At 27.5% G+C, this 15000-nt stretch overlaps 1 protein-coding gene across 5 annotated transcripts in view; it reads left to right on the top strand.

Annotated features, from left to right (window-relative positions):
* LOC100211621 (diacylglycerol kinase zeta) overlaps nucleotides 1-15000 on the top strand; it is a 118523-nt gene that overhangs the window by 26443 nt on the left and 77080 nt on the right. For all 5 annotated transcript variants that reach the window (XM_065814085.1, XM_065814087.1, XM_065814088.1 and 2 more), the window contains exons 3-4: nucleotides 3416-3490; nucleotides 7992-8051. In XM_065814085.1, coding sequence (XP_065670157.1) covers nucleotides 3416-3490; nucleotides 7992-8051 — 135 coding nt within the window. The remainder of the gene's footprint in view (nucleotides 1-3415; nucleotides 3491-7991; nucleotides 8052-15000) is intronic.

The following is a 15000-nucleotide window of genomic DNA, read 5'->3' as shown; positions in this document are numbered from 1 at the left end:
GAAATAAGATGGTTACAAAAATTTACAAAAAAGTTGAAAAGTTTTTTAGTAATATCTCAATAAATAATTTGTTTTTGGTAAGTTTAATTAACTATAAACTTATTTTCTAAAATTTATTTAAAATATGAACTTGTCTTGGTACTTTGGGATCCCATTAAGATTTTTAGGGTTGAGCTCAGTGTTTGATGTATTTACCAATAAATTTATAAGTTGTTGTAGCATGCTCTCAACTAGGGTTGAGCTTGGTTTTTAATGTATTTTCCAATTAATTTAACAGATGTTCATGCTCTCAAACCTTTAACTTTAAACCTAAAACTTTGATAAGCGAAGCTGCTACACAGAGAAACAAGTTGAATGCATTAATTACATGGATATGGTGGTTTTGAAATCCATACTTGTGAACTGCTTTTCTACTATGCGACATTAGTATTACTGGGCTGATATTTGACCTTTGGTTGTTTTGACCAGGTTGGAGTATGTTGGATAAATTGAAGTTGGTTAAATATCATTGGGGCTGCTATTTTATCATTAGTGTGTGTATATAACAGGTGACAACTGAAAAATGAGACTAGATTTAAAGGCGAACAAAATTTCTTTGATTTAAATAAAATAAATTTTATTTAAATTAAAAAAATGTTGTGGAAAAGTTCACTTACGACCATTTTAAAACTGAGTAAAAATACTATCTACAAGATAATGAAATGTGATCTGGGTGCTGAAGAATTCAAGGGAGTAAGAAGAAAAAAAATGACCAAGACAAACATTAAAAGACTCTAACTTATGTTTGATCATAAGTTGAAGTTTTTCAGCGACAAGCAGCTAAAAAGTTTAAATATACTCAGCAACACATTAGTAAAACATTAAAAGCAAAGATATATATATATATATATATATACACACACACACACACACACACACACACACACACACACACACACACACACACACACACACACACACACACACACACACACACACAACAATAAATATGTATTTAGATAACATCTCTGAAATCACCCTAAAATAGCCTGCTGCCGCAAAGGAGTGCTGCTACATCAAATGAGGGTTTGGAATGGGTTAATAATCTATTTATTCATTGTTCTTCGTTTTGTGCTGTATGCTATAAAAATTGGAAAAACTTTTAACAATTCATTATCTAAATACACTATAGTAGATATATACTTGTAAGTAAAAATAGCATAACCGTAATTAAATTGTGTTGCCTGAATGAATTCTTAAGTAATAGTTTAAGTTTAACTTGACACATTGTAAAAGTCCTATATATAAAAACACATTTTCATACTATTAAGTCTTTAAAAGGATCCTAAACCTCCGAGACATCTTGTGTTCATAGTAAAGGGAATGATAAAAAAAAAGTTGGGGCTAAATTTTTTTGATTATAGCAAAAGAACAAATGCATACCAAGAAAAACTAACTTTTTTATTTTAGTCAAAACATGTCTTTTCTATTTTGTTGTAGACCAATAAGTCAGTAATAATTTATTCAAGTATGTTTTATTCCTATGAGCTTTAGTACATGACGTCATTTATTTTTTTGTTTATTTACATAATTGATCTTTTACACAAACAAACAAAAAAAAATGACTCATGTATTGAAACTCTTAGGAATAAAACGCGCTTGAATAAATTAGCAAGTCTGTAGATTGCAGCATATATTATGCTGACTTCTTGGCCTACAATAAAATGGAGGAGACAAGCTTCAACTAAAATAAAAAAGTTAGTTTTTCTTGGTACACATTTGTTCTTTTGTTTTAATCAAAAAAATTTAGCTCAAACATTTTATTTATCATTCTCTTTAATATAAACACAACATGTCTTGGAAGTTTGGGACCTTTTTAACATCGGAAATGAAGCTTTTTAATTTTTATTTTTAGAAATTAATTGCTTAGAGGTTTTATTACTGTTGGAGTTTTTTTCCCTTCTTTCTGATAATAGTTCTTTTTTCTTTATTTTGCTATAGAAACAAAAGAGTATCGAAAACATTGGTCAAACTACATAAGTTAACACTGGAATTAATCTGTTACCAATACACTAAAAAAATGACTTAATTTAAAGTCAGAGTAGGTATCGAGTTCAATGAAATCTTAAAAATCATATATCACATTGATTGCTAGACTAGCATCTGCAAAAGTTTTTCACTTTACCTTGTACTTATAACTTGTATCTTGTCGCATAACTTGTCCTGATAATATATGTATATATATATATACGGACTAGGGTTATAACTCTTTTAAAAAACCTGTATGAAAACTATATGCTATTTTTCTAAAGTAACAAGATAAGTAAGAAAGTATCACCCCTCAACCCTCAATTATGTGGGTTTTTAAAAGTTTTTAAAATATCTGGATTTCATATATAAGTTAAAACTATTTTCTCTGAAAAGACCCAGATCATAAAGAATCTTTCATGGAGGCTTTTAAAAATTAGAATGGTTTTTTTAACTAGCATTTTTAAGCTGAAGTTAGAAGTCTTTTTTTTAGACTAATTTTACTAAAAGTTTATTATTTTTCTATATTTTTAAGACCCAGATTGATATACCTTTTTAATTATAAGTATTTCATAAACAAAAATATTACTTTGATTAAATCTTTTGCACAGAAATTAGGTTTTTAAAATAAATTATAATCTTAATACGCATTGAGTATGATTGCTGGTGATTATTTTAATGTTTGGTTTTTTTTCATACTCTTCATGAATTATTTAGATTAATCGTCAATCCATCATTGTGATTACGTGGAGCAAAAAAGTTTAATGAGATGAAAAAGTAGTGAAGAAAATTTTTTTTTTGAAAAAAAAAAAGTTTCATTGTTCTATGTTTTACAATACAGTAACTTTTTTTTTATTTTTTACTTTAGCATCCAAAAACACTCCAGTATTTATTATAATGCATAATGTTAAAATATAAACATTCTCATTTTGTATCAAATGCATGTGTAGTACCATTTCAGTAGGTTTTTATTTTCAGTTTTTTTAAGTTTCATTTGTCCTTTAAGATGTTTAGTCATTCCATACAGCAGAACAACTTAAATGTTACACTGCTGATTGATATATCTACAGGTGCATTATTAGGTTTACATTGTACTAGTATATTATTATCACATTATTATTTAAAACATCAAATTTAAAATAAGACAATTTATTAGACAAATAAAACCCTCAGTTGATGTATTTACTGAAGCCAAGATAATTGTTTTAGTAGGCAGCTTTCACACATTATTTTAAACAAAATAGCTTTTAATAAAAAAAATATTTAGAATTTTTTTTGTCTCAACATATGAATCAAAATTTAATGCAACAAATATTCTGGTTTACAACGTATAAAAAATCTCAATAAAACTTAAACCTATATGTAAAATTATGTGTTTAATAAGTTTCCTCCTTTCTTTTTTGTACAGAAATCAGGTCCAAAGAAGCGATGCACAGCTTGTAAATTTGTTGCACATAAAAAATGTGCTGAAAATCAAAACATGGTGAGAATATTTAGTTTTCAATTTTTACAATATTTGTATAAAATATTCAAGTTTAACTTGCTTTTATGATTATATAATGAATGTATATGCGTGTGTGTATATACATATATATTTATATATAGTTCTATAACTTGTTGTCTTTGAGAGTATGGAAGGTGAAAAATAATTATTTTGACAACAAATCATGTCACTTTTAATTACTTTTGACTTTGGTCTAACACTTCCGTGTTGTTAAAGTTAAAGTGAAAATTATTGTTAAAGTTGTTAAAAATAAACGTTTTTTAAATTACAGCAAAGTTGCTAACCTAATTGATGTAATTGAAAAAATTCTAAATAAAAATATAGTTTTTTTATTTCGTAGATTGCCTGCCAAAATCAAAACCCTCACTTAATTTATCGTCACTCTTTGCATTTTCTACCTATTTGTCAGCCAATGTAGCAGCACTCCTTGTGCGTTCTACCTATTTATCAGAGACTACATCAAAAGAAGATCAAAATTTAAAAAAAAAAACAATTTTTATATGTAGTAAATAAATCCAAAGAAAGGTTTTGTTGCTGTGAGCAAAAAGCAAAAAAAAAAAAATTCTGCTACATGTTCAAAAAATAAGAATAAATTGAGTTCTGCTTTAATAATAGTTGCAACAGATTAATAAGATCAAAAAATAAAAGTAGGTATTAAGATAATTAAAAACAAAAATAAATGTCATAAAGATCAACAAGCTTTTGACAGTATATTTAATATGCAATTACAGTGGCTTTATACAAATGCTGTCTCATTAAATTTAGATAAATTTATTGAACTATCAGTTTTATCATTACTGAAATTTTGTATTACATGAGCATTAAATACAAGTATTAAAAAAAACTGTTTATACAAATTTAACTGTAATAAAACCTTTCAAAAGAAGTTGGTGGTGTAGCAATAAATTTTTATGTCAATATATTATTTGAAATTTGAAATTTGAAAACTCAGAGCAAAATTTTTAATTATAGATAATACAAAATCAGAGCAAATGTCAGAAAATTTTTAAGTATAGATAAAACTATAAAGACTGGAAGTATTTCTTGCTGGTCCTCGAAATTTATAATGCTGAAAAATCATATTGCACCAAAAACATAGCCGTCAAAGGTGTCACATCAAGCAGATAATGAAGTAATTAAAAGTATGCAAATTACCAAAAATGAATTGAATTATAAAACATGCATGGATATACATTAGTGACAGCTTCAATTTTCCATACCTCAAACAGTATGAAGATGGTTCAAGTTCAAGTAAATGGGGGTCGCTGAAAGCATTTAGTTGCGCACAGGAGGGGTCCTAAATCAGTGGTTTTACTGTGATGTACTTTATGAATGCCCTCTAAGGGTAGTTGATCTTGATGTCTTGATTTAATATATTCAAAATGTTGATTGATCGAAGACGTTAAGCAATTTAAATAAAAATGGCAATCAGAGTTTATTCTTGAATCATTATAACTACATAAGAAGTATGTTTGTTTAAAAATGATATGTACTAATAAAAAGAATCTATGACATTAAGACTCTATGGCTCATTCATACACCTTTGATGCTCATAAAAATATAATACAAAAATTCTTCTTCAAAGTGAAATATAGTTCAGATCTATTTGAACAATATAAAAAAAAAATCTAACTCTCAGAACAAATATAAAAAAAAGTTTCTTAGAAACTTAGTTTTTGAAACAAAAAATCTCAAGCATTTTAGTTATACTAATACCTTATGCAAAGTTTTTTTTCTGAGTAATTTAGGAATTATTGGCACAGATAATAGGTCAATTGCTGACACATTAAATGATCAATCCATATCAATTTTTCATGTTTACATATCAATTCTCAAGGTGGAAGCTCAAAAAAATGGTGGAAACCATGATTACACTGCGCGACATAATGATAAGACACTCCAAAAATATTTATAAAACTCTACTATACATTTATATTTAAAAACTAATTTTTATAGTAAATGAGAGAAAAAGGATTACAGGAGTAAACAACATTTTTAAAAACTTATTTTAAACTTAACTCGTGTTTTATTTAAAAAAAACAGTTTTTTCAGTGCAACAAAGACACTTTTGACACTTGTGTGAAAAAGACACTTTTGGAAAAATTCATATTAATTGTCATTTATATAAAAAGACAACTAATAATATAAACTAGTCTAGTAATATAAACGTCTTTTAAACTATCAATAGTGGGTACTTTTACCATTTTTTTGAATCATTCTAGAAGGTAAAGAATCATACAACTTTTTTATGTACAAAATGTCAATTGCATCCCATGCAGATGCGATGGATGATTTCAAGTAAGCTAGTGAACTATATTGTTTACCACCTTTAAACACTATGTGACAGCTGTGTCTAAGCATTCTCAATAATGTTCAGGACTGGAGATCTAGCTGGCCACCTCAATGTTTCAATTTTACTGCTGTTGAAATATTCCTTTACTATCTTAGCTCTATGAACGCTAGCATTATCTTGCTGAAAAAATATTTTCACCACCTATTACAAATGCTTCACATCTTAAAAATTCTTGAACAATTAAAAGATAATCCTTAACCTTTATTTTTCCGTCTATAAAATGGATTTTTGCCACTCTTCTTTCCATGTTACATAGTCCTTTGCAAAAGTTATTGATTGTTTATGTGATTTGTTGTCAAAGGTGGTTTTCACTAAAGTATTTTGTGCGAAAGGTGAAAAGCATTATGAATAACTCGCTGAACTGAACATAAATTAGCAACTACACCTGCTTCTGCATTAATTTGATGTGCAGTTAATGTAGAATTTGAAGCTTTTCTCAACAACCTTCGCCTATCACAGTCACTTATTGTTGATGGACGTTGGGGACTTTTTTTATTCCATACATATGAGAACTATTATCGTAGTTTTTAATCACAGTCAACAGCCATGTAACTAATGGAGTGACCCATTTTCAATAAGTTAGAGAGCACTTTTTTCTCATCTGGACTCAACGGTGCAGTACAACCCATTATTAATTACTTTGTTATCTTATACTTAATAAAAAAAAACCTAAACTAAATTTTTGACAGTTCACAAAAGTTTACAGTTAAATAATTGTCTGTGGTGCTTACATCAAATAAATATTCTTAATTGCCCACAACTGCGGTTTACAAATAAAACGTTTTTTGTAAACTTGTCTTATAATTTTGTTGCACTGAAAAAACGTTTTTTTTTTTTTTATAAAATGCGAGGTACGTTAAAAATGAATTTGTTAAAATGTTGTTTAGTGTTGTAAACCCTTTGCTTTCATTTAAATAAAAATTATTTTTTAGATATAAATGTATAATAGAGTTTTATAAATCTTTTTGGAGTGTTCTATCATTATGTCGTGCAGTGTAGGTTAAAAACTTTCTAATATAAAGCTGAGAGTAGTATTTAGAGTACACATATCTGATTAATTTCATGTTGCTAGTGGTGTGTCAAAAGGTTTTATTTTAGGCCTCATGCTTTTTTTAATAAACAGTTTGACTTGTATGACAATTTAAATTTTGTCTGTAAGCTATATCCATATGATTTTAAGTTAATGAGTTAGTAGTATTCCAGATGACACTATTGATATTTAAAATGATTTAAATAAAACTACTGAATGAACAAAAATTTAGTTAATGAAGCTTTACATAGTTATGCAAGAGGAAAAAAACTAACCCATGCATAAACTACAATTTGAATCACGTTAGAAAAATCAGTTGAATAGAGAGATCTTGACGCATCAACTATGTATTAGTATTTTCATCAAGTTATTAGTAATAAGTCAACTAGAATGTTTAATGTTAAAAAACATAACATCAAGGTATTTAGTGTTATGAATCAATTTGTACAAAACGTATGTCAGACCTAACCTGAAATATACAATTACTACTTGGTCATCTTACACAATAAAAGGTTTAATAATTATAGAGAAAATACAAAGCTATGAAAATGAAACCAACTATGTGTAAAAAACTTTGTTACAATGAATGTTTTATTTCAAATAAAAAAAAACTGAAGAAATTATGAGAGTATTATGAGAGGGAATTTGATTCAAAATAAAAAATTGAAATGGTTTAGGCATATTAAGCCTCTGATTTTTCCAGCTTGAGAGTAAAAGAAAATAGGTTGTGCATGAAATCAAAAGAAATTAATTGAATAAAAAAATAATAATTGTGTTGCTAATCATTAAAAATGTTCTCAAGGATAGTTAACTGTTTAACAAGTGACCATTACAAACAAATGTTTCACATTTTATTGGAGTTGCCTATAGTCATTTTATGGTTTTATTTTACCGATAGTCATTTTATGGCTTTATTAGGATTTTGTAACTCAAATTCTATTACTATAGTAATAGTAATAAAATTCAGGTTGCATATATATACAATTGTAATGTTATGTCATTTTATGTACACATAGAATTATTATTTTGATTTTACTTATTAATAAGCAATCGTTTATTTTTTGTTATTTGAAAATTAATTGTTGGTTTTCATTTAGTTAAATCTTCCTAAATGTCGCTCAACATACAGAGAAGCAACTCCGAAAGGTGGTGTTGATGTAAGCTTCATTTAAATTTCTCTCTTAATGGCTTACTGCATATATACACACTATATATGGTTGATGATTGCCGAAATTCATGTATATATGTATATATATATATATATATATATATATATATATATATATATATATATATATATATATATATATATATATATATATATATATATATATATCTATGTATATATATATATATATATATATATATATATATATATATATATATATATATATATATATATATATATATATATATATATATATAAATAAATATATTTACTTATTTATTTGTTTATTTACATAAAATGAATAAAAACAACTTCTGAGTTTCATGCTATTCTGCAATCATCAACCATTGTGTATAATTCATAATGTAAAAACTGTTTAAAAAAAACAAATTAAAATTACGGTGGAACAAGTTCCGATGTTACAAAAACAAAACAAAAATAAAAAGATGTCAAAGGTTTTAGTCCCCTGCGTTGAAAAAGGTAAGTAAAAATTTCTTTGAATGTTAGCACTTTGATATTATTTCATATCTTTTATCAAGTAAATTTACTCGTCTGTATGACAGTATGTGAAACTTCTCGCAGAGATAAAGATTACGAACTTTTGGTGCTTGATTTTAGGGCTTACATTGCACTATTATCTTCCATGTAATCACAGGTTTTGTATTTTTAGATTTTAGTTTCCATATTTTTTTTGAAATATTAGTGTTATTATTGATATTTGAATGCATTGAAAAGTTTAAGATGGTTGGCATATCTTAATTTAAATTCTTTCAATTCAGGATCTCTAGAACTTATAATGGCTTGGTATATAATATTGTTATAAAGGCATTGATTATTTAATAGACAAATTTTTTTTTTATGCAGTTGCATTGTAAAATTGCATTATGTACATTTATTAAAGACTTGACATAAGGCATGCAACTATAGCTAACCTTAATATAGTTTCGATTAAAAACTTTATAAAGCCTGTGTTCTACTGGAAAGTGTAAGTCGATTAAAGCTAAGAAGCAATTTACAATTTTAGTTTCAACATTTTTGCTAAATGGGGGGGCTGTACCATATAATTTTATGTTTGTGATGTGTTTTTTAATTTTTTAATGTTTTTTTTTTTTTTTATTTTGTTTTGATATTGTAATGTCAGAACTTGTTCCACCGTAATTTTTTCTTTTTTTAAAGGGTTTTTCTGTTATGAGTTATACATGATAGCTGATGATTGCCAAAAGGCATGAAACTCATTCATTCTATTCATTTTATATAAATAAATAAACATTTCTATTATTTAAGAATATTGATCATTCTCAAATGCACAAGAGTATTTGTATTATTATTATACCATAATAATACATCTTTTTATGTATATATAATTATATATATACATACATACATATATATACATACATATATACATACATAGAAATATATATATATATATATATTTATATATATATATATATATATATATATATATATATATATATATATATATATATATATATATATATATATATATATATATATATATATATATATATATATATATATATATATATATATATATATATATATATATATATATATATATATACACACACACACTACAAAGACAAATTCTGTGTATCCTCTTGTATTCATTTTTTGATTTAAAAATTTTTTTTTTAATTAAATGTTTAGAATGCAACTGTTTTAAACTAGAACAGTATGCATTCTAAAACGAAAGTATTTAATAGATAAAATAAAATACTCTCAGATAATTAAAAGTTGCTTTAAGTAGTACTTTGATTAGAGTTTTGATATTTATACAATTTTATATTTTTTTAAACTTATATTTTTTTATAAAAAAGTTACATATAAAATATGATTTTTAACATATATTATGAATTAAAACATTTTTTCTTTTTGACTTTGTCATTTCTAAGATAAAAATAAATAATTTGTTATTTAACATTTCCATTTAATAAATAATTTATTATCATTTCCATTTTAAGTTATAAAAAGCACCATATTGGTATACATTAAAAAAAAAACACCTTTCAAACCATTTTTCAAAAGGAAAATAATTTAAGTTTAACTTGAAATATAAATAATAAAATAGTTTTTCTAAAATGTTAAAACTGTTGTAGAAAACTTAAAAATAACTTGTTCTAGGAAGACCAATGTTATTTTTTTGTTGTGAAGTGTCACACTGCATGCAAGAGTAACTACTAAAACTTAAAAAAAGGCCAAATATAGCTTGGGTTAGGTTCTTAGTTAGATAAATGTGTGTGTTTGTGTGTATAATACATACATATATACATACATACATACATACATACATACATACATACATACATACATACATACATACATACATACATACATACATACATACATACATACATACATACATACATACATACATGCATACAAATAAACATACATACATACATACATACACACATACATACATACATACATACATACATATAAACATTCATACATAAATACATACATTCATACATAAGTGCATGCATACATACATACATATGTATGTATGTATGCATGCATACATATGTATACATATCGCTTCCAACAAGGCTGCAAGCAACCACTAATTAAAGTTGGAAGTTACTGGATGAGAAAAGATGAAGATTGTAGAGCAAGATAACGATTGACAGATGGCTTAAAAGATTGCAAATTATACTAATCAGGAAAGCAAGATGAAGGAAGCGAATTCCAAAAAACTGATGTTCGAGGAAAAAAACTACGCGAATAAGAGTTTTTGGAGCACTTAGGAACTGTCACAGAAAAAGGATGAGACAAGTAAATCAAAAATATTATCACTGCTCACAATAAACAATTTTTATCTGGTACTAACACCTCAACCAACCAACAATGCAACTGCCGACAAACTTCCCAATGCCCTTTGGAAGGTAGATGCCTCCAACAAAATATAGTATTCTGCTGTAATATAAAAACTTCACCACAAAATAGCAGATTCAATTATATTGGACTAACAGAGAATTTTTATAAAGACTGTTGGTACAAACACTAAAACTCACTCCAATACAAAAACAAAACAACAGAGTTTTCCAAGTTGATGTGGGAAATTAAAAAAAAGGGATATATAAATCCTATTATAACATCAAAAATCGTTGACAAAGCACAACCGTTATAACCCATGAGGAAAATCATGCAACCATTGTCTAACTGAGAAGTATTACATAATAACATCATAAATGAAATTATTAAAAAAAGTAATGAGCTGGTATCAAAATGTCGCCATGAAAACAAATTTTTTATAAACAACTTTAACGTCATCAAAGCATAGTATTTTTGTAATTAAATTTTTTTGTCTTATTCTTTTATTATTCAACCCATTTTAGACCTTGGTAAATTAGTAATTATTATGTGTAAGTCACTGGTATACTGTTTCTAAGGAGAATGAACATTTATTTACGCTCATATTTTTATTTTTTATCATTTTTTGTGTAAGTGACTTTTTTTATATTCTATTAAACTCTATTCTAGTCAGTATTATTGTTTATTAGTTTATTTACGTTTAAATGGGTAAAACGAAAGACATTGCTCCCAAAAAAGCATCTGTTGTTTAGTAAACAACCGGGGTTGATATTTGACTGGGGCCGGGTCGGGTTTGATAAAATATAGCCGGGGCCGGGGTTTTTTTATTAAAAATTCATGTTATATTTTGTATATATATGCATATATAAACATCATTATGATCATCATAATCATCATTACCATCATGATCATGATCATCATAATAATCATCATCATTATCGTTGTTGTCATCATCAGGCTTTAGCTTTCCTTTTTTATGCTGTTTCTCTAATATAAACAATCTAGAGCATTTTCTTTCTTAACTAAACATCATTCATACAATATATAAGGCACTCTCTTCAAGTTTTCTTACTTCTACTGCTACCATTTTCTACTGAAGCTTCTACCTCTCTTAATGCTGATACCTAAATCACTTAATCTTCTCCAACAAATGTTGTCTGATAAGACGCTTTTTTCTAATCTGCCTAAGACTATGCCTCCTTCTCTTGTCGTGTTAGAGTCACACTACACATTCATCTGATCATCTTCTATTTTAGCTACACCAAATTAATACTAAAGTTTATATAAATATAAAAGGATATTGTTTGCCAGCATCTAAATAAATAGCAAAAATATATGTTTATACCCATAATATGTATGCATAAAGCGCATCTTTATTAAGTCAAGCCTCATTCTACTCCACATTTTTCACCATTTTGACCAGTTGCTTTATTAAACTTTAATCTTTTTTCACATCTTTTTTACAAGAATATCTCTCTTATAAACAAATGTTCTTTTATTATTCCAAGAAGCCAATGTAAAAAGGTCCTGTCTAATGTTAAGCTCTGTTATTCTAAGTTTACTAAATCTTGTTTCTTATCTCAGATGTAAGGATCGAGACTTTTGGTAAGTCTTTACTAGTGTCATTAACTAAAGTAAGTCTAGCATTTAATCTTTAATTCATGGGCCTGACTTTTTACTTCTACCCAGAATAAAGCAGAGTTTTTTGCAAAAAAATCTTACTCTAATTCAACCTTTGAATCTAATGGCCACACTCTTTCTGCCAGTTAAACAAATTAAACTATTTTTAAACATTAAATTCACTATGGCTTGTAATGCTAAAGTTAATTCTCAATTGAACACTTCTAGAGCTTGTGCTCCAGACAAGATTTAAAGTTATTCTTGAAGGCCTACACTCCACTTTATTTCAAGTAACTTTAAGGGTACCACAAAGTTCTATCTTTGCTCTTGTAATGTTTTTTATCTACAATAACAATCTTCATCAAAATTTTACATCTAAAGTATTAGCTAAGGACTCAACTTTAAAAAAATCTTCACTTTTTGATTGCTTAGAACAAGTGCTAGATTTTAATCTGACCTCTCTTCTGTAACAGTTTAAGGCTCGCAGTGGCTTATGGTTTTTAATTTTTTAAGGCAACAAAACTCATTTAATTACTGCAAAAAAATATTGCAATATTATTGGCTTTCCTATATTGACAATAACAACTCTCTTACTCTCAGACAAAGTCAAAAAGCACATTGTGAATGTAATTAGACCTGCTTTATATGCCAAGCTTGAACCACTCTCCCATTGTTGTAAGAGCGATTCTTTTTTTTCCTACAAATACTATCATGGTCAATGTTCAAACAAGCTATCATCACTATTACGATAAACCAAAACTCATTCTTACTTGGCTTCTTATTCAACAAGTTGCATCTTTTTACTTTATTTGTCCCTTCTTGCTATAAAAACTTTTATTAATTCAGTTTTTTGTCCTTGCACATCAAAAAAGTCTTTTAACTCTTCTCTATCTTCATGTTTTTATTTTTAATACATCCTGCAACTTTTAAAATCTTCAGTATATATAAATATATGCCAGTATGTAATAAACAGTAAATGTAAATATAAAATTATAATACAAAAAGTATTATAAACTTTTTTCTAGCTCCGGCTATCAACCCCTGCTCAATCGTATAATTTTGCTGGGGCCAGGTTTGCAAAAAGTCTCATTTTTAGCCGGGGCTGGGACCCCAGCTAAAAATGCATTAAACATGCAATTACCAATCCATTTGCTGTATCATCCTAAATTGATGTATACCTGCCTGTTGTGGTTAGTTCTCGTACCATTCGTAGACAACTCGTGATGACTTACAGCTACGTCGAAGAACACCCGCCAAGAAATCATTGCTGAATGATGTCCAGAGGAAGAAATGAGTGCTATTTTGCAATAAGCACTTACATTAAATGCCTGCCTAGTGGAGAAAAGTACTCTTCAGTGGTGAGTCAAGGTTTTGCCAGTTTAGTGTTTGGGTTACTAGAGTTAGACGTCCATCAGGTACAAGGTACAAACTGCGTTACACCGTGCCAACTATGAAACATCCACCAAAAATCATGGTTTGGGGATGTATGTCTGCTTCTGGCCTGTGACAGCATACATTTCATTCCAAAAGGGGAAACTGTCAATGCAGCCAAGTACAAGGCAATCTTGGAAAACAAGCTGAAACCCATCATGGCCATACAGAAGTGTAATACATTCCAGCAGGACTCGGCTCCGCGTCATACCGCCAAAGTCATAACCACCTGACTTAAGAAAAACAAAATAAAGCTTCTAGACTGGCCTGGAAACTCTCCTGACTTAAATCCAATCAAGAATCTTTGGTATATCATGAAGAGAAAAGTGGCAATCCATGCTCCATCGAATATGCAGGATCTCATATATTGGCTGAAAGGAGTTGGGTGCACTGAAATAACTGTTGAGTTGTGTAAAAAACTAGTAGACTCCATGCCAAAGAGATAAAACTGGTGTTTAAACATAAGGGTGCTGCCACAAAGTTTTAAATTGTTTGTTTTTTGTCCATCAAAGTTTTTATTAGTGCTGTATGTCTATTTTTAATAAAATTTTTGAGTGTCTACTTTTTTGACCATGACCCCTGTTTAGGGGTTGTTCCAGTGCCTCAATGTCTTATTTTAAACTTTTTTTTAACCCTTTTTTAAGCTCCTTTTTAGCATGATTGAGCTAGTTCTTTATGTCAAAATAATTCAATTTTTTTCTTTCCAGAGTTATTTCTCAGAAGAAACAAATAAAGTTACATGGTAATTTTATTTGCAATTTTTAAATGTAAATCTGAATACAAATTTTTAGATAAATGCAATTTTTTCAAATTTTTGCATTTTGCTGTAATTTTTCAGAAATCTTACCGATAAGTTTGTCAAGACTTGATGATGAAAAATAATCAAGTAATCTTACTGATAGTTCTACAGATGTATCTGAAGAATGATGTCTATCACTTTTCAAACAACCACATTTTCCTAAGCAAAGCAAAATGGATGATTTGGTGTGTGACTTATTTTAAGCTATTTTATAACAATAAAATAGTTTATTTTAAATTTATATATAAAA

The sequence above is a fragment of the Hydra vulgaris genome, chromosome 12 (genome assembly GCF_038396675.1).
Source record: "Hydra vulgaris chromosome 12, alternate assembly HydraT2T_AEP".
Taxonomy (NCBI): domain Eukaryota; kingdom Metazoa; phylum Cnidaria; class Hydrozoa; order Anthoathecata; family Hydridae; genus Hydra; species Hydra vulgaris.
The sequence above is the reverse complement of the archived record's forward strand: the minus strand, read 5'-3'. Positions and strand labels throughout refer to the sequence as shown.